Source organism: Chiroxiphia lanceolata, chromosome 1, assembly GCF_009829145.1.
Source record: "Chiroxiphia lanceolata isolate bChiLan1 chromosome 1, bChiLan1.pri, whole genome shotgun sequence".
Taxonomy (NCBI): domain Eukaryota; kingdom Metazoa; phylum Chordata; class Aves; order Passeriformes; family Pipridae; genus Chiroxiphia; species Chiroxiphia lanceolata.
This window is the reverse complement of record NC_045637.1, coordinates 88,681,897-88,700,312: the sequence shown is the minus strand read 5'-3', so window position 1 is coordinate 88,700,312 and position 18,416 is coordinate 88,681,897. Positions and strand designations below refer to the sequence as shown.

Here is an 18,416-nt window from a genome sequence, read left to right as displayed (position 1 = left end):
TTTCTCCTGGTACTTCACTTCACTGTCTGTCCAGAACTTTTGATTCTGTTCAATCTAAAAATGTGTGAAGGTGAAAAAGTCACAGTGAAAGCTAAGTGTTGTACAGGCAGATGTATTGGAACAATGTGTATACTTCTGCCTTACAGGAAGCCTTTATTACGTTTTTAACAACTTTCTAGTGAAGCACAATCTCATGAGTTTCTTGTATAAAATCAAAGTGGTACAATTGTTTACACTGAGATTTTTCTAAATAAAAACTTTTTAAAAAAGCAGTCTTTCTATAAATGATACAGAACAATGAATATACAGTGACAAGTGCAATAAATTATAGCTTGTATTTACAAGAAGCCTTTTAAATGCAAGTAGAGGTAAGTGCATTTAATACAAGTTTAATATTGATCAAAACAATTTGCTATTAGCTTCTGCTAGACAAAGCATGGCTACACTGCATATCCTTTAAACCAGTTTGTTAGTTGTGTGAGTTGAATGGAAAAGGTTGCAAATGTTGTAGACATTCTGTCTTCCTGTAAACAAACTGTCCAGCTAGAGAATGAATGGCTCCTAAACTTTTACATCTGAATTACAGCTTTAGAAGTGTCCTGACTTCCTTCCTGGGCAACTGGTAGTAGATGAGGCCACCTCATGAGGGGAGGGGAAGGAAGTTGCATAAGAACAAGTGTATAAAGTTGTGCTGCTCAGTCAGAGAGTGAACTGGCAAGACCAGCCAGGGCCTGAGTTCATGGTAGTGTTTCTAACACGTGGTACAGCCAAGCCATCTTATGCTTGCAGGATCAGAGTTAAACAGTGCTTGGAGCATAAGAGAACTGAAACATTTACTTTGGCACAATTTTGGATGCTTACTGTCATGACAGCTGTCAGGAGGAGACTAACAGCCTAGGCATAGTAGCTGGTCCTTCTGGGCAAAATGATCTTGTGTGAGACGTATGCTCTACAACCGAAGTGCCAACACTTTCTTTAGCTTCTCTGCCTCTCCCCCTCTTATTCCCTCCCCACCCCCAAGAAAAAGACCTCACTTTTTTTGGGTGTTGTTAGCCCATCTGGTAAAACTCAGCAGATGTCCAAGCAACTGCTAAAGGCCAAGCTGCTATGTGAGATTAAGACCATCCCAGCCAAATAAAGCATGTGTGGGCATACTGCTGCTGCTGCTGAGCTGAGCAGCCACCGTGGCGTAGGGTCAGTCTATAAGAAGTCCAGCAGTTTGTTCACATCCCAGGGGGTGGTCCCCACACTGTCCCCCCACAAGGCACATACGTGGTGTTCTGAAAGGTGGTTTACCACATGATTTTCTCTCCAAGCTCCTGAAAGCAGGGAAGGTTGTATCAAAGTTCATGGTAGCATCACAGAGTCCATGTGAAGACTGTTTGTCAGTGACATCCGCAAGCTCTTACTACCATATTCCTGTATTTCTTCAAGATTACATTAGAATTGTCATCAAAGTAAAGAACAGATATGGCATTTAGTTTGGTAGGTGCACAGCATGGTTTGGGAACGTAATCAGGATTCATAAGATGAACCTGTTGCCAAGAAAGAAAACACAACTGAGGCAATGGTATCTTGTTTACAAATTCACCTGGTGCTTTGGCATCGAGCTGGCGGGAGACTTACCAGAGTTTGGACAATGGCATGATTGGTTGCGTTCATATGGGCATTGAGTGGGAATGAGCACTCCCCATCACAGTAGTTGGCTGCGTAGCCCTTTGGAGCGATTATCCAGTCCTTTTTAGGGAAACAAACAGAACATGATTCAACAGACAACTGCATGCAATTAAGAGCAGCTGAAAATTTTCCATTAACTTTTTTCTTGAGGGTGAAAATGTGTTTTCACTGAAACTGTTAGGCTTTTGATTGGGGTTTTGGTTTTTGGTTTTTCTTGAGCCATCACTTTTACAAGGACACACTGATTTCAGTGTCCAAAGAACAGTGCACATATATGTATTGCCATGAACTAAGAGAGTTTTATCCCTAAAACTCTTGCTGGGTTGCCTTGTGGGGATTGTGGTTTGGAAGCCTTTCTGTTCCAACATTTCCTGCAGGTTAGGCCCTCTGGCTGAACTACCTTTCCTAGGTTGAGTCACAGCCACAGCTGGTGCCCCCTCATGGAAAAAATCACATCCATGCATTCACACAGGCACAATTCAAGCCTGAGGGAGCTCCACAACAGGAATATAAAAAATTGGTGTGGTGTCTCACAGACACTCTATCTTATACACCCTTATACGGGGACACTAGCCTGCTAAGGCCACTGTGGGAAGTCTTAGCTGTGTAACAGCTTCAGCACATCTGTCAGACTCCTAAAGGAGGAGCAGGGCAGCCAGCCTGAGCTGCAAGTGCAAACAGGTGGCCCCAGTGGCAGTCTGAGTCCCATGGTAGGGGACTTTTCACTAAAGGGCTCATAAAAAAATTACAGCTTCTCTGCTGCTGACACGAAAGAGCCAAAGGAAAACTAAAAGCAGCAATAATTAACAGGAGATATTTTGCTTCCTTTGGTGTCAGGCTCTGCAGGTTATCCTGTAGAAGAACACACTGGTACGCTTCACGTGCATGTAATTCTTAGACAATTTCCCCTTTACCTGACAACAATTACCTGTGTTTGCTTGAATTTTGCTACAGCAGGCCTGAGCAGCCAGACACTGTTGCTGTAGCTTTGCTAGCCAAGTTTGCTCCCACGAGGATACCTGGGCATTGCAAAAACTCCTGGTAAAGCTCCTGGTAAACCAACCTGCTTTTCATAAGAAAATCACCCTTCTGCTAGAGATGCCAGTACAGACTGTGTAATTTAATTTGTGGTTTAATGGGCTGTAAGAATAAGGGAAGTGCTCTGCTAAAAAAAACTAATGGATGTTCTGAAGGAGATGGCAGTGCCAAACAACTGCAGGGGGCTGCTGCCCTGCCTTCATCATCTGCCTGCAACAAGTAGGACCTGGATTCCAACTCTTGCAATGAGCCCTGCTGGTCTGTGGCCTGCCTTTGGCAGCACTGTACCTTTCTACACCTAGAAACATGAAAGCAGTGCCTTCAAGATCAGGAACTTCACAACTGGAATCTGCCTCCTGCCTGAAAGCAGAGCAAGTAAGCTAAGGAACAGGTGGAAAAACTGTTCACAAGTGAAAAGAAATGCCACTCACAAGTAATGGAGAACGGAGTCAGCAGGCTGCCACAGTTGCAGCTAGTGGGCTGGAGTTGACTTAAGTTACAAAAAGTACTGTCCCATTAGCTGAGAGAGGACTTCCATGTCCAGGGGCAGCACCAGGGGCAGTCCTGGCATTCTGAATTATAACCAGGTAAAAACATTAGCTGACAGAAATGGGATCTCCCCTCACAAAAGTGCTGAATGAAAGAATGAAAGAAAAATTTAAAAATTTTAAAAAAGAGAAGGTGAGGGCATTCTTTGAAATGTGATGTTTGATTACACAGTGGCCTGGTCCTAAATAACTTTAAACAACTTTCTGGCCTCATGGTGTTGCAACTAAACCTAGTCTTCAGTCTACCTACCATAGGCAGTGCTAATGGTGGGGCAGGGATGGAGGATTTCAAACAATGGCCAATTTCAAACAGTGGCTGAACACTACACACAAAAAAATATAATTAAAATCACTGCTTAACATCAGATTTTTTTTCTTATCATTAGAGGTTCACAGATATAAACCCTTGCCCGTACTGTGACTCCCTTGAGTGACAGAGAATGACTGTATACTTGAATCTCATAAAGTATCAAGCTTCCTCTGGATCTTATCAAATGTCACAACTATCAATATTTATTTGCCTTGCCCTGTCACTGGTTTTAGTGAGGAGGCACAAGGGACATTTTAAAGCATAATGGCAGACTCAAGTGGAATTACCGTGACACTGTTTAGATAACATTTCATAACAAAATGTCTAGTTTACCCAGGGAGAAACATCACACACCTGCCATCCCAAGTCTTGGAAGCTAACGTAAAGCTCATGCTTTCTGCACGCTGTTTTTAAGTCACTGCTGTTGTAATCTGTTAAAAGAAAAAGAACAAAAACAAGAATTTAGAAACTAAAACAGGCAGAGCATTGCTGGAGGGCACAGCTGGCCAAATGTGTGCGTGCTGTGGGCTCAGCAGCAAGAAATGATGAGCTCCCTCAGCAGCCAAAAGGATAAGGGCGTTGAGGGACATCCAAAGCAGGGCTGAAGCTTTTAAGATGCCTTTGGGAATGGAGGAACCCGAGTAACAGTGACTCAGTTATAATTACTTCAGCTGCCTTCATAGTGCTTGTAAAACACCTCCAGTAAAATGACTTCTTAAAATAAATCTACTCCTTCAGCCCGGCATAGGTGACATCCCCACTGGGTGCTCAGACTCACCCCACTTCCTCAGCTGCGGTTTCCAGTGTGTGCTGCCCTAGGTGGTGAGCTCAAACCGCACACACTTACTGAGAGAATTACAGCCCCAGGAAGGTTAATCATCACCTTGTTTCCCTGTAATAGTTAGCAGGAGTCCTTAAACAGCTAAGGGGTCCAATAGGCAGGGAAGTCCCCATCTCTCTCTGTGCCTTACCCCTAGCCTTCCCCAGACATCACCCCATGCACCACCTCCACCCTTGGACCTTTACAAACCATGCTCTGAAAAACCTGTTTCTCCTTTCCATAAGGTGCTTATCTGCAGATGACACAGAACTTGACATGCTCTCACCATTCACTTGCTCCTTAGTGCCAATACTTTACCAAAGGGTGGGAAGGCAGGGTGCAAAGCCCTGACCAGAGACCTTCTCCCTTGCCATGATGCAATGTATGAGGATGTTTCGACCGTGCAAGAGCTGCTCCTGATGACCCCACAAAGTGCAGCTTTTGACAGAGAGTGGAATTTCCCATTTATATTTGGAAAGAGAGGCGGCTCCACATGTGAACACCTGGAACCACAGAGGAGCTGAGCTGTGACAGAGGGGCCTTTCACCTCCATGTGGCTGCACAAATCCAGCCCTGACGGGTGGTTGCTGATTTTGTCACACCTCAGGTGGCTGCTGGACCTCAGCAGAGCAGCCACAGAAATCACCTTTGCAGCAGAGCAGCTTAGCCACCAGCTACAGCTGCTGAACCCATACTGTGCACTCAATGGGAAGTACAAGAGGAAGAGATGGCAGCAAATTCAGCCAAGCAGCATGGGAGCCCATGTTTTCCCCGTCCATGTTTTTCTCCCATGCCTTTCCACAGGGGCCTCCTCCTCTCTCACACACTTCATTTGCAATTAAAGGCGCTTCTGTCAGCAGGCAGATGCCACAGGCTGATGTGCCTGCCTCCCATTGCCCTGGACCTTTTGGCTTACCAGCCCCCTGGTGCCCCTAACATGGCTCGAAAGGTCACCTTCCAGTGCAGCTTCCCCCAGATGCAGCAGCTGGGATAGAAAAATATTTTTAGTGACTTTTTCCTTGGCTCTGAATAAGCCTTTCTTTTGCTTCCCTCCAGCACCCCCCCTAAGTTTGGGAACTACAAATGCAAATATTTATTCAAAAGAAAAACTATAATACTAAAAGCACATCCAACTGACATTAAGGGCAGCACAGCAGTACAGCTGGGTACAGTTAACACTGAGGGCTGAAAAAAACCCTACACCTCAAACCCAGCCTCCCAACCACCAAAGATTAGAGAGTTGTTTTTAGAAGCAGCTTGGGTTTTAAACTCTAAGGATTGCATTTCAGACTTTCAATAGCTTCGCTTCAATCACGGATTTAATCAGGTGAGCAGAGCTGGTTAACAGCCTGCTGCAGTATAAACATTCACTCTTTCAGGAGCACGCGGTGGCAAGGACAGAGGAGAGTCTCTCTATTTGAGCTTTCCATTTTCAAACCAGACATACCCAGAAGAAACCAGGGTGTGGTGGGTTTTTTTCAGATGAAGCTTTTCAGTCCCTGGCTCAGCCCAGGAGCAAATTTCTAGCATGAGATATTTTGAAATGATCTGGTCATAATGAGGGGAAAAAAATAAGCAGAAGATACTTTTAGTGATCAAAGGCTTTCCTTTAAGTACCTGAAAACACAACTTCATTGTTCTTCAACGGGAAATATGTAGTTTGCTTAAAGGAAAACCATCTGTATTTGGGAGTTACAGTGGAGTTGATCTATTCACAACTGAGTGGGCAGAATGATGCTACATTCCAAATCCAGCTACAATTTACCCAAATCTGCTACAGGAAAGGGGAGAAGGCAAGGGAGGCAGAGAAAACAGGAGTAGGAAGGAAGGCTGCAAGCAATCACAAGTTTAAGAAAACACAGGGGTGGAAAAAAAAAAGCTGCTTAACAAGCTACATGAAGCAGAACATGTTATGAACATGTCCTCTCTCACACTGCCCCCAAAAATTCGCCTCAGCTCACTGGTTGGAGTCACCTGATTCACACTCTGCATGGAGCGCTGGTTGCTCTCCATCCAAGGCAGATGCAGACAGTTCTATCTTCTCACTTGCGCAGCCTGAGCCTTTGCTTTCTGAAACGCCAGCATACTAAACATCCCCTCTCCCTGGATTTGCACTCGTTCCTCACCCCCAAGATCCCCTGCCTTTCTTGTTATGTCTTTGCCTACTATGTCTACTTCGTGGAAGCTACTTTAGCCCAACTTCAGGGGTTTTACAAACCTTTAAGCAACCTTAGCAGTGGCTTTCTGAACTGGAGAAAAAAATGCAGCAAAACAGATGCACATAGTCATGACCCACTCCCTACACTTAGGGGCTCAGCATATGCCCTAGAGCCACACACATTGAATGTGCATCCAGTTATGGGCCTGAAAAAAGAGGAATACACACAGTCAAGGGGTTTTGGCAGTGAGCTAAAGCTCACTGAGCTACTGAAGTTGGCTTCCATAACACAATTGCTCCAAAGCCTGGAAAGCAGCATCAGCTACCCCAGGCCAGCGTGCTCAGCTGTTTTAGCCCAAATTGCCATTTGAGGTGGTTCAGCAGTGCAAGATCCAACTGGCAAGAGGCAACAGGGTTCATGTCTCTTCCTACCAGTCCTGCAACAAGGAGCCAGGAGGGCCAAGAGCAGGCAGCTTGCAGCAGGGGGGATGCTGCAAACAACTTCCATGGGGCCAGCTTACACTGCCACAGCACAGTTCGTGAGGATTGTTTGCCAGAAACCCTTAAAATCTCTGAGAGTTTAGAGAGCTGCTTTGGGAGTTCCTATAGGCTCATTGTGGGTTTAGCAAAATCATCTCTATTTTTTCCTCTGAACATACCAATTCAGAAATACTAGCTTGGCATTTACAAGGCACTGCATTTAATCATACTGCAAACTATTTTGTCTAAAACAGAGATTTAAAAAAACCCAAACCCCTAGTTCTGCACTTAAAAATAACTCCCAGCACAGTTAAAACAGCACAGTTAAGATGGCTTGTCTCTGCAGCTTGTTTGCACTGAATGTTGTCTGCTTTCACCAGGACTCAAGTCTGACTTTCTGCGAGCACAGATGTTTCTCTTAAGGCTGGACACTGGCATGCGTGTTGCTGAAAAGGGCAAGAGAATAGCCTGACCCTAACAGTCTTCCTCCTACAGATACTTATGCACTAACCCTAGATTTCCTATAACCTCTCCCACGTTAAGTGCTGGCAAAGAACATATAAATATTTACTGAGGTCGATCTGAATGAGAACACTTGCTGCTCCCCAGGTGCCAGTTTACCAAATTCCACACAGTAATTAATTGCTTCGTGATTCAAAATAGCTTTGACAGAGGTCTCTAAGGCCAGCCCCTTCTTCTTGGTGTTTGACTTCGGTGATTTTCCCGGATAAAGCTGGTGTAAACTGATCACACACTTAATAACAGCCCACTTCACATGAAAGTGATCTGCTTGGGTGGGAAGAAGGGGAGATGTTGGGCTGACATGAACCCCCACGTGAAGGCACAAACAGAAATGCTGGCCACACTGCTCCAGTCTGCATCCAAGCACTGTGCTGAAGGGAAGATTGGCTGCCAGATAATGATGTTTCTTAACAAGATCCTTGCCATCACAAAAGCATTTGGCTTTATTTGCCTACAGTGTTTGTGCATACTACCCTTTGTGATATTTGGTTCCCGTACACGTGGGGAAATCTGTCTGGTGCTATGCATGTCTGCTAGAAGGAAAGGCCATTTGGAGGGCCTCTTCATTTTTCATGGAGCACCTCACACCAGTCCCAAGGGCCCTAGGATGGCTAAAGAGAAGGACCTGAAAAAGTGTTTTGCTTGAGTTTCACTCAGAGCAGCAAGCACAGCCCAAAGTCAGGCGTTTCAATGCTCTCCATCAGGAAGCGCTGATGGGAAGAGATATGCCTGAAGGCTGACTTGCAGAAGAGAAGGATTATCGCCATCAGACAAAGAGATAGGCCTGTGCAGAAACCGTAAATCATGGAGGTGGCTGTATGGCAGAGGGTCACCATCTGTTATGCTGAAGACAGTCCCCATCTCTTCAGTTAACCAGAGGGTCAGTGTGGAGTCTGAGAGCACAAGCTCAATCCACTGCAACATTCAGCTGAGTGAGGGGCTCCAGATCTTGCAGACAACAGCAGAGAAACATCTGCGTACTCCTCCCACCCACCTGGTTCCTCCACATCCTGGGCCAGAGCTGGCATGTGATCTTCTGCCTCAGCAGGTGAAAATACTTCTTTTTCTTCCTGCTCGTCCTCCTTCTACAGAAGAACTGAGCTTAGCTCCAGGAACATATTGATGCGGGACTCTATGTCAAAGCAGTTTATAACCGTGGCGGTTATTCAGTTCTGCTTTATACAAGCCAATCATAATTGCATGTTTGTAATAGAGGGAAATAATTATTCTTGGCAAAAAAATACAGATCACTGAGAATCTTATGCCACGGCCATAGCCTTAGTATCTGAGCTCTTGGTACTGACTGCAGGACAACTGCATGTCAAAGGGAGCATAGTGGGGTCCCTTTCCCACACACAGCAGCATGCTTTCACCTAACCCCCGGTTCACCAGATCCGGTACCAGCCCAGCAGCACACTTCAGGCACTCCAAACTGCAGGACTTGAAATGCTTGCCATATTTAGACAGCAAATGGGGCTTTTTAAAACATACTGCCCCAAAACAACTCACAGGATCTTTAGGAAAAGGGGTTCCTTTTTGAACTGAAAAAATAAATCCTTGTGCCTTCACTAACGTAGAGAAAGGAAGTTTTAATCTACCAAAAAAACCATCAACACCAAACCACTGCCTTGCTCTCAAGGAGAGAAACTGCTCTCAAGCCCTGGTAGGCAGCAGCAATTCTAGCTTGAGGAAGAGCACAGACCAAAAATTTGACAAGACGTAAGATACAGAAAGAGAGGAAGATGCACACACGGGGAGATGCAACCCAGTTCTGCACCTGCTTTGGGTCCAGATGTATCAGGGCACCCTCAGAAGAACTAGGCAGCCTTCAGGGTATTCCCAGGGCCATGGATGTAGACATCCTCACATTTAAAAAAGAATTATAAAAAAACCCTGTGATCTCTTTAATGCTAAAAACCTTTATTGGTCATTGGTGCCTCTTGGGCTGTTAAATCAAACACTTCTTAAGGAAAACAGAGTCTGAGAGTCACACACTTACAAAGGAAAACAAGCTGATGTAGTCTCTCTTTTCTAAACACAGAAACCAACCAAATATACATCTTAACTTTAAACTCCTCTCCTTGCCCCTGCCCTTAACAGTCTCAACTATACCTTACTGTCTACTGAAATGCCAAATTCCAGGTTTCAAATTAAAGCTGGCTTTGAGCTAGAAGAGCTCAAAAAAGCCCTTGAGATCAAAGAATGCCAGCTATTTTTTCCCTTTTTTGTCATTTTAGAATTTTATGACCTGATGTGTGGTGTAGTCAAGAAAGCAGCAATGTAAAAATGTCCCTTTTTGCCCAATGTATCTGCTCCCTCTGGAGCTTTGAGTCACTTTGCCTGATTTAATAATATGAAAATTTTGTTTTAGCAAACTCATCACGCAGGAAAGTAACTCAGTAAGCAGCCGTGATGCCCAGCTTTAAATCTGCAGCTTGGAGACCTGAAGGAAATCAGGACCAAAGCAGGTCTCAGAAATTTGGACCCACAGAAGATGCTGGCAGAGGGCTCTCATGCCAGATTAGATGGTAACTCCTCCAACAATGCCATGCTGCACTGGCCAGCCTCCCTTGGGGAGGCCAGGCTGCAGGACTGAGTCTTTTCTCCTGCCCTTAAAATTTGTGAAGCCTTATTTCACACTCACACTGGCCCTTGCACAGCACGGCATGGGAGCCCATAGTCCATCACCGTGATGGGCTGGAGCAATTTGGCTGAGTCAACACATGGCCATGCACAGACCCTGGCCGCCAGCCCTGGAAGGGCTCCCATCCTGGCTCTGCTCCCTGCAGGCTCCCAGTACCATGGCCAACATGGAGCAACCTCAGGTGCAGCATGGCTCACCCACAACCCAAGCATTCAGGAGCAAGGGAAAGCCTACAGATTCACACCAGCTACGTTTTGGCTCATCTCCCTGTGCTGCGCCTGGATATAGACTAAAAAATACAGCCCCCTCTCTTCCTTGGGGCATAGTCATTTCTAGAGACAGGAAAGGCAGGGATCCTATTGGAAATGAAGGGGGCAGCATAAGCAAATTAATCAAGTAACTTGGAACGAGCTAAAATGTTTCAAAGGAAAGAAGGTACTAAATGAAGAAGGACTTGTAGCACTGTGATGGAAGGCAGAGTGGCTGGAAAACAGGTAAGACTTAGAAGACAGAAGACTCTCTCAATTTTCCTAAAAATTTCAGAGTTATTGTATTGCCCCACCAGCCCACAACAGCACTCATAAGGCTGCTGTAAAACACCTGCAACATGCAACTTTTCCACAGCAAACAGGAAAACTTCTTTGCCTGCCTGTAAATATGCTTCACCACTGATGTTCTCACAAGGTTAAAAAAAAAATAATCTTGAGCTGTTCTACCACGTTTTTTCCAAAGAAATCTGAAAGAGGACTCCGCTGGGAATGCATATGTGCAATACCATAAATCTCAGTGTACACAGAGATTGAGTCTTTCAAATATTGTACTTCACTTCTAGGGCATAATCGTAGACAAATACTGCATAGCAAACAACCTACAAGCACAAGAGTTGTGGCTAAAATATCTCATCCCCTTGAAATAAATGGACGCAACTTCACATGGGGGTCTGGACTCCACCCTGGATTCAAGAGGACTCCTGTAAGTCTATTATGTGAGATCTCCTCTTCCAACCCCTTGCAGATGTAACCTATTACCACAGGGAAGAGCATCCCACCTTACAACCCTCTTCCTGCTTCTTTCAACTCCAAAGCAAATGAAAACATTACAAGTCATCCCAGCTTGTGCTGCATGATTACCTGTGTTACATGATTACCTGTGACACTTGACACCCTGGAAACGTCCTGAGTCTGGGTGGAGCGGTTCCGACTCTGCTGCCTGCGCCTGCTTGTCGCTGACCTAGTGGTCCGTAGGTGAACTTCGCTCACTTTGAAGAAGGCCACCATGAAAGGCTGTTTGTCATAAGGGCCATCTCGCCCTACAAGGCCTGCTTCTCTAGGATTTACACTGAAACCTTCAAACCAAACAGTAAAGTCAATGTTAGAAAAAAGAGTGTAGGTGGATCGCTCCTTTCAGCATCGCAACATCCCCATAAGCAGTGTCTCTTTTCTTCTTGCTCATACTCTTCTTTAAACACTAAACATTCCTTTCCTGCCACCATGGCCCATGGGCATTGTTACGACAGCACTCTATCCTGGACAAGAGACTTCACTGCAGCACCTGGCTCTTTGGTATCCCTTTGGCATCTCTATAGTTATATAGAGTAAAAAAAGCCTAAACTGGAATAAAGTTAAAAAAATAAACTCTCTATTTTCTCTACTCTGTTATAAAGAGTTATATACATAGATATATACAACACAAAGCCCAGATGTGTCACGAAATTAGTTCTGCTGCCTGTGAAACACAAGAAGCAGACGTGAGATTAGGAGACCTCTAGGGAAAGCAGACGGCAAAGGGATAGTGTGCTTTTGTCAGGAGCAGAGGTATGGGCTCTCAGCCCAACTGGGGAGGTAGAGGCTGGCACTAACATTTCCTCAGGGAAAACAGGGGACAGCCCCTCTACTCTCACTTCACATCACAGGTGTACCAAACTCCACCACGAAGTGACAGAAAGAAAACGAAGTTGGAGACTACCCCAACCCACCTCCACCAGCTCATCCTGTTACTGTCTAGAGATACCTGACCTCACTTATGTGGAAAGATATGACCATCATGGGACAGCCAATAACTGACAGCCCACCACTTATGCTCTCAGATGCCCTGCTCGTGGTGTTGGCTAGAGCTGCTTAGGGTGCCCACCCCCCCACATCCCAACTGGGTTCTGTTAGCACCACTTCTAGACAAAACCCAAGGGACTCAAGAGGTGACTAGTGTTGCCTGGCCCGTAACCTACCATCCCGGGTCACCACGCTCAGCTGCAGTCCCATGTTGTGCTGAGGGTTCATCACCCACATGTTACTGGTCGCAGTGACGTCAAACTCCAGCCAGCCCTCCTCTGATGCCCACACTGCCCGCGTGTCCAGCAGAAACAGGTCAGAGGCCCTGCAGAGGAGAAGCGTAATGAGAAGACTGTGGTGTCAGCGATCTTCTACCCTGGCTTTTGCCGTTACAGAAACAAAACCTGAAGTAGCTATAAGTTACGTTAATAGCTAGGAGAAAAAAAAAACAATGCCCCAAATCTGCTAGTGTGTATCCAGAGTTTTGCCATGAGATGTACATGCTTTCACATATGAAACTCAGGATTACATTTTCTAAGAGGAAAGCAACCCTACTCCTCAGGTCTGTCCACTTCTCCACCAGCAAGGGATTAGTAAGGCTCTCTTCTTCCTGAAGAGTGTAATGCTAACCCTGGCAAGACAGTGATCAAACTACCAGCATGTCCAGGCATTCAATGGTTTTTGTCATAGGGGTTTCATGGTATCAGCCTGCCACATGCAGGCCTACCAAAACTGACAAAAAACCCCCTAAAAATCAACTAACAGCCAAGCATCAAACAGTGAAAGAAAATGAACCTCTAAAGGGCTCTGAAGACATTGTTCTAAGACTTATCAACAAGGATTAGAGTGCCTTGTTCCAAGGCTGCTGGTGCTGCACCTCCTTCATGGACTTCAGCTTCAAATGCTTTTAGGTCTATACAATTTTTGCAGCATCAAATACTCACCCAAACTCAGTTCAGTGAAGTCAGCTGCAGAAGCACACAGAGAAATCCCATGTACATTTTCTTGCTGTATTACAGGCATAAGTTTCCTGTCAAGAAAGCTTGCAATTCCTATCCTTAACCTGTGGCTATCATCACAAAACGGATACCAGGTGTCAATCCCATCTTCATCTGTCTTTCCCTCCTGCACCTTTTTTTTTTTCTAACAGGAACAATAGAAATGAGAAAACAGAGTACCTGTCCCTCCTACCCATCAAAGGTTAACTTCAGAAAAAAATCATTTTGATTGAGTTATATTTTATTTTTGGCCAACTGCTATGTCATGCTGCCCCGCAGCTTGGCTTGCATGAGATCACACATGGAAAAATAAGCACTTAAGTATATTAGGGCTCCTAGTGCCGCTATTTTTACAGCATGGAGGCTTTCCTCTACCTCACTGGTAGCTGCACACTCTGTGGTTGACTCAACAGCCTTTCCCACAGGAGTCTTTGCCACCACTCCTCCAATGGAACAAGGGTTCAAGCTCAACTCTGACCTTCACCTCCAGCAGCAGCAAGCAGCTAAGGCTGGCCAGCTGCTACATGTTTTGGAAACCTTAAGGTTGAGAGATTTGGGCTTTCCCAGGCAGAGTATATAAACTGAAGTGTTGCTTAAAGACAACTGCAAGCAGCAGCTGCAACCACTCGTTCCCTCTCCAGTTTGATGAGAGGAATGAACTGCTAGATCATTCCCACCTCTGAACATGACTTACACATCAGGCCTCTCCAATGGACAATATCTGAAAAGGGGTTTTCCTAGCACCTGTTCTGACCTTCCCCCTCACACCAATTGCCTTCTGATCTCTGTAACAGGGTAACTCTGCGCCAGAGCTACTCTAACTCCTCTCTACAGGGAGTTCTATAAGAGTAAATGCTCCTGAACACTCAAACACATGGAAGTAGTCAGGTCTACAAAAACATGAAGAGGAGGCTGGGAGCTTATATTCTCATTGCTTCGCCCTTTGGGACGGCACTTGGACAGGGGGGAACGGTAAAACCAAAATGGGCCACATAGCATCATGTAGCCCATTCCCCTGAACTCCAGGCAGGGTCAACTGCATCCCTATCATTCCCGAAAGGCATTTGCGCCTCACCTGATCTTACAGGTTGCCAGCCTCAGGAGCTCCATCATTTTCTCAGGAAATTGAATGGGTTTCACTTGAAACATTTCATGTTCTTTTTTTTCTTTTTTTTTTTTTTTTTGCCTTTCCCTCTATTATCTAACTTAAATGTCACAACAATATCCCCTTCTTATTAAAACAATATCTTCAGTCTCTCCTTACAAGCCATGTTTTACAGACTTTGACTATTCTCATTGCTCTTTATCGACCCAGCTCAGATCAAGATCTCACTGATGCTGAGTACAGTGAAAGGATAATCTTGATGTGTCTCACAGACTGTGCCTCTACTCATGCATCTCAGGATATGATTTTGGCTTCTTCACAAAACTCACACTATTAACTCACGTTCACCTTGTGATCTACTATAATCCTTAGATTCATGCTGCTGAACCGCAAAGGACCCAGTCACTTCCTAGGGTGTATTTACATTACTGATTTTTCACGTCCCAATGAAATTGTCCTTTCTCCCAAATCACATTCCTTTCCCACCCACCCCTCTCCTGCCCCAGACTGAACCTCCACCATTATTAGATCACTTAAAACACAGACTTGCCTTTCTATTGGTGTCCCCCATTTTAGTGTCCTCCACAAATATAATAAGCAAACTGCCCAACCAAAGTACAATCGTACCAAACAAGAATGATCCACTTTATCCCAGTCTGTCACATTCACTTTGGAGAGATTTCAATTCCTTTGTAGCATGAAGAAAAATGGACATCTGGGCTTTCCAGTCCAGTTAACTCTTCACAAAAAGTCTCATACAGGACTGATTTTCAATCAGCTCTGCTATTCATAGAATCATAGAATCAACCGAGTTGGAAAAGACCTCCAAGATCATCAAGTTCAGTCCTTGATCCACTGCCACCGTGGTTACTAGACCATGGCACTAAGCGCCACATCCAGTCTCATCTTATAAACCTCCACAGAAGGTGAATCCATCACTTCCCTGGGCAGCTCATTCCAAAGTCTGATTAATCTCTCTGTAAAAAATTTCAACTGATTTTTGCATTGTTTGACTGGATGAAGTCAATGCTGAAGGTTCACCCCACAAGTACTTTAGATCATAGTAGATATGTAGGTAACACATCTGAATACTTTCTGTTTAAGCCTGGTTTTAATTAATATTTGTCACCCAAACCTCACCACGCTGCACAGAATTGCATACAGTTTCTTACGAGTTTTCATTTTGGCATGAAGGTTTTAAAAGAATATTCAGTCATCTATTTCCAAAGACAAAATTAGGGAGGAAAGAAAGAATTTACTCACATAAGAAAGAATTCCAACTATTTAACTGAGAGTTTCTAAGTACTTCCTTTATTTTTTCCAGAACAGAAATCTTGTACGTCCCTCCCCCTTTAAGAAAGTCACCTCAAATTTGGCCAAGTAGTAAGTACTTGAAAATTCCTGCCCAAAAAGGTTTAATAGAGATTCAGAGCTTAGCAACAAAGTTCTCTGGACTTCTTGTATTCAAGGAACATACTTTCCCCTTCTTTCCCCCTTGGTAAACCAAATACCATGCATCACCTGAGGGGAATCTGCTCTTTCCTACAAACCATGTGTCTCAGAAGAGATATCTCTGCTACTTCTGCAAAAAAAGCTGTATGGCATCTGATCTTGGAACAGAGATTGGGAGATCTCCCTAGCTAGCCTTTGGTCAAAGGGAAAAGGGAAAGGACGTCAAAAGGAAAGAATATCTCATATCTCTCTCTTTCTAGTCAAAGGGAAAGAATATTTCATTAGATGGGGAAAGGTGGAGGATTTTTTGTAGTCATCATTGCATCATGTGCAAGGAATAGATGGAGAGACCCTGAATAAAAGGAAACATTCTGCAGAGAAAAGGGAGTAGAAAGATGGCCACCACACCTCTGTGAATTAGGCCCATTATTCCCAACTCAGCATCTCTCTGCTTCTAGAAGTAGTCGGGAAACTACTGGCATCTTCCTGCACTGATGGCTCCCAGAGGGCTACTGCTGCCATTTGTGGCAACACAGCTGGCAACGACCATGCTGACAGATGTCAGTGATGAGAATCTACCACTTCCACTCTTGCCCCAATGTTCAGAGAGAAACACACATACGCAACTGCACTTTTTTTCTTCCCCCAGTTCTGCTTTCTGAAGACTATAGAAAACCCATTTATTCCATTTCTCTCCTAATAGGACTGCAAAAGAAAGACAGGAAACATGAAAGCTAAAGCTGCCGCACAGTCTTATTACCAGTCCTGATGCTGGATTATTGGCTGATTTTGGCAGTGACCATTTTTGCCAACAGTGTTTGCTTAGCAGGTCCGCACCCTATGGCCCAACCTATTATAAAAGTTGAAGTGCATACAGCAGACGAGCAGGGGTTTCCTGCAAGCCAAAGGGCAGTGCTGGAGAAAGGAAAAAATAAACATCTGAAAGTGGCAACTAACCTACTAGAGGAAGTTGATCCTCACCAGTATATGCATGACAAGAATGAGGCCTTACAGCCATGTCCAAAAAAGAAATAGTTTAGGAAGCAGTCAGACATTGTGCTGAAGAGCACTAAACACAAGCAGATGCAAGCCCACAGTGAAAGAAAAATCTAAGAGTGGACAAGAAGGTGAGAAACAGATCATATACTGAGCAAGCCACATAAAACAAAGTATTGAATTTCTAGTCATTAAGTGATGACACTGATCCCGTGCAGTGAGGCAGGTAGCGACCTTCCAAGAGGAAGCATGCAACTGAGGACATGGTCATCTTAATGGAAGGATATTTGAAAACTTCAGCATTTGAGAAAAAGACAGGCAAGATGGAACACGAGGGAAACAGGAAGGGAACATGAGGAACGGGAAAAACTAGAAAAAGAAAGGCTGGAAGAAATGTTTGAGCCAGCATCACTGAGGAGACAGGAAGGAGCATAGGCTGAACAAAGCTGAGTCAGTCCAAAGGTTGCATGCCCAAACAACCTCAGATGTCAGAGACATCACAAGACCTCTAGCACCTCCACAGGTCTTTAAAATTCAGTGTACAGAAGATAAATTTCATCACCAAAACAGGCAGTTTCTTAACACTCTCTGCCTAAACCTGCCTCTGGGTTCTTACACAGTTACTGCCATCTCATTGTCACTAAGGTGCCCAACAGCCTCATCTTTCTTTTCAGTGTGCTTAACCATCTGCATGAATTCAGTTAATGATTTCCATAATAAGGCTGCTGCAGGCATAATATATATTAATCTTAGATTATTAAAGGGAAACAAGTGAATGGGAGAAACTGAGGCCGTGAGCTCAAACAACTTTCCTGATACAAGAGACGATATTAAATACGAAGATGCAAATTAGTAACTCCCAACTCGAAACAGGAGTTCTTTGTTCTGGATTAAGGCCCTAAAGTATGGACTCAAGTACCAAGAAATAAATGGGAGTGTTTCCATGGCCTTCAGAAGACTCTGGAGAAGGATGGAAAAGCAAAGGTCAACAAAGCAATCACAAGTGGCTGCAATAAACAGAAAGGAGAACACAGTTTACCAGAGAAATATGGCCTGTGTAATTCAGAAGGCAGGATTTAGCTCCAGTGTCCTCAGAGAGTGAGCTGATTTGTCAGATATAAATATCAAATATAGCTACTATTCTTAACGCCAGCATCCCAACCATGTACTCAGGGCATTTATAGGTAAAAAAGTTTGCATTTAACTTCAGTGCTTTTGCCCCCTCTAAGATAAATATTTTGTTAACTGAAACCTCTGTGTAAACCTTTCAACAAAATGTCTCTAGGTGTTAATTCTCTTTAATTGAACACTAATTAGATTAGAATTCAGTCAAATTAGTAACCAGGTCAAGTGGTTTCTCTTACTTACTGTACTTAGTGAAATGTTCACATTAAAATAATTTTTCTGTTCTGGATACACATTACAACATGGAACTTTGCTACAGGAAAAACAGCAAAGCTATAAAAAGCTAAATTTAAAGAAGCATCTGCTGAACTAGTTTTTTTTAGTTTCCCACCCTCCCTGGCCTTCTTTCCCTGACCAGGCAGAAGTTTTACCAGGGAGACAGTGAGAACAAACAGAAATCTCACCTTCAAAATGACTAAGTTAAAGGTCTCGCAT

General features: G+C 44.3%; 1 protein-coding gene across 1 annotated transcript in view; it reads right to left on the bottom strand.

Annotated features, from left to right (window-relative positions):
- Window positions 1–124: 124 nt before the first annotated feature.
- Window positions 125–18,416, bottom strand: part of BMP6 (bone morphogenetic protein 6) — an 87,154-nt gene continuing 68,862 nt past the window's right edge. Inside the window, exons 3-7 of the mRNA XM_032689829.1 lie at window positions 12,422–12,570; window positions 11,345–11,542; window positions 3,928–4,004; window positions 1,627–1,737; window positions 125–1,535 (exon numbers count right to left, since the gene is read on the bottom strand). Of these exons, the coding sequence (XP_032545720.1) occupies window positions 1,386–1,535; window positions 1,627–1,737; window positions 3,928–4,004; window positions 11,345–11,542; window positions 12,422–12,570 (685 nt within the window). The 3' untranslated portion in view covers window positions 125–1,385. The remainder of the gene's footprint in view (window positions 1,536–1,626; window positions 1,738–3,927; window positions 4,005–11,344; window positions 11,543–12,421; window positions 12,571–18,416) is intronic.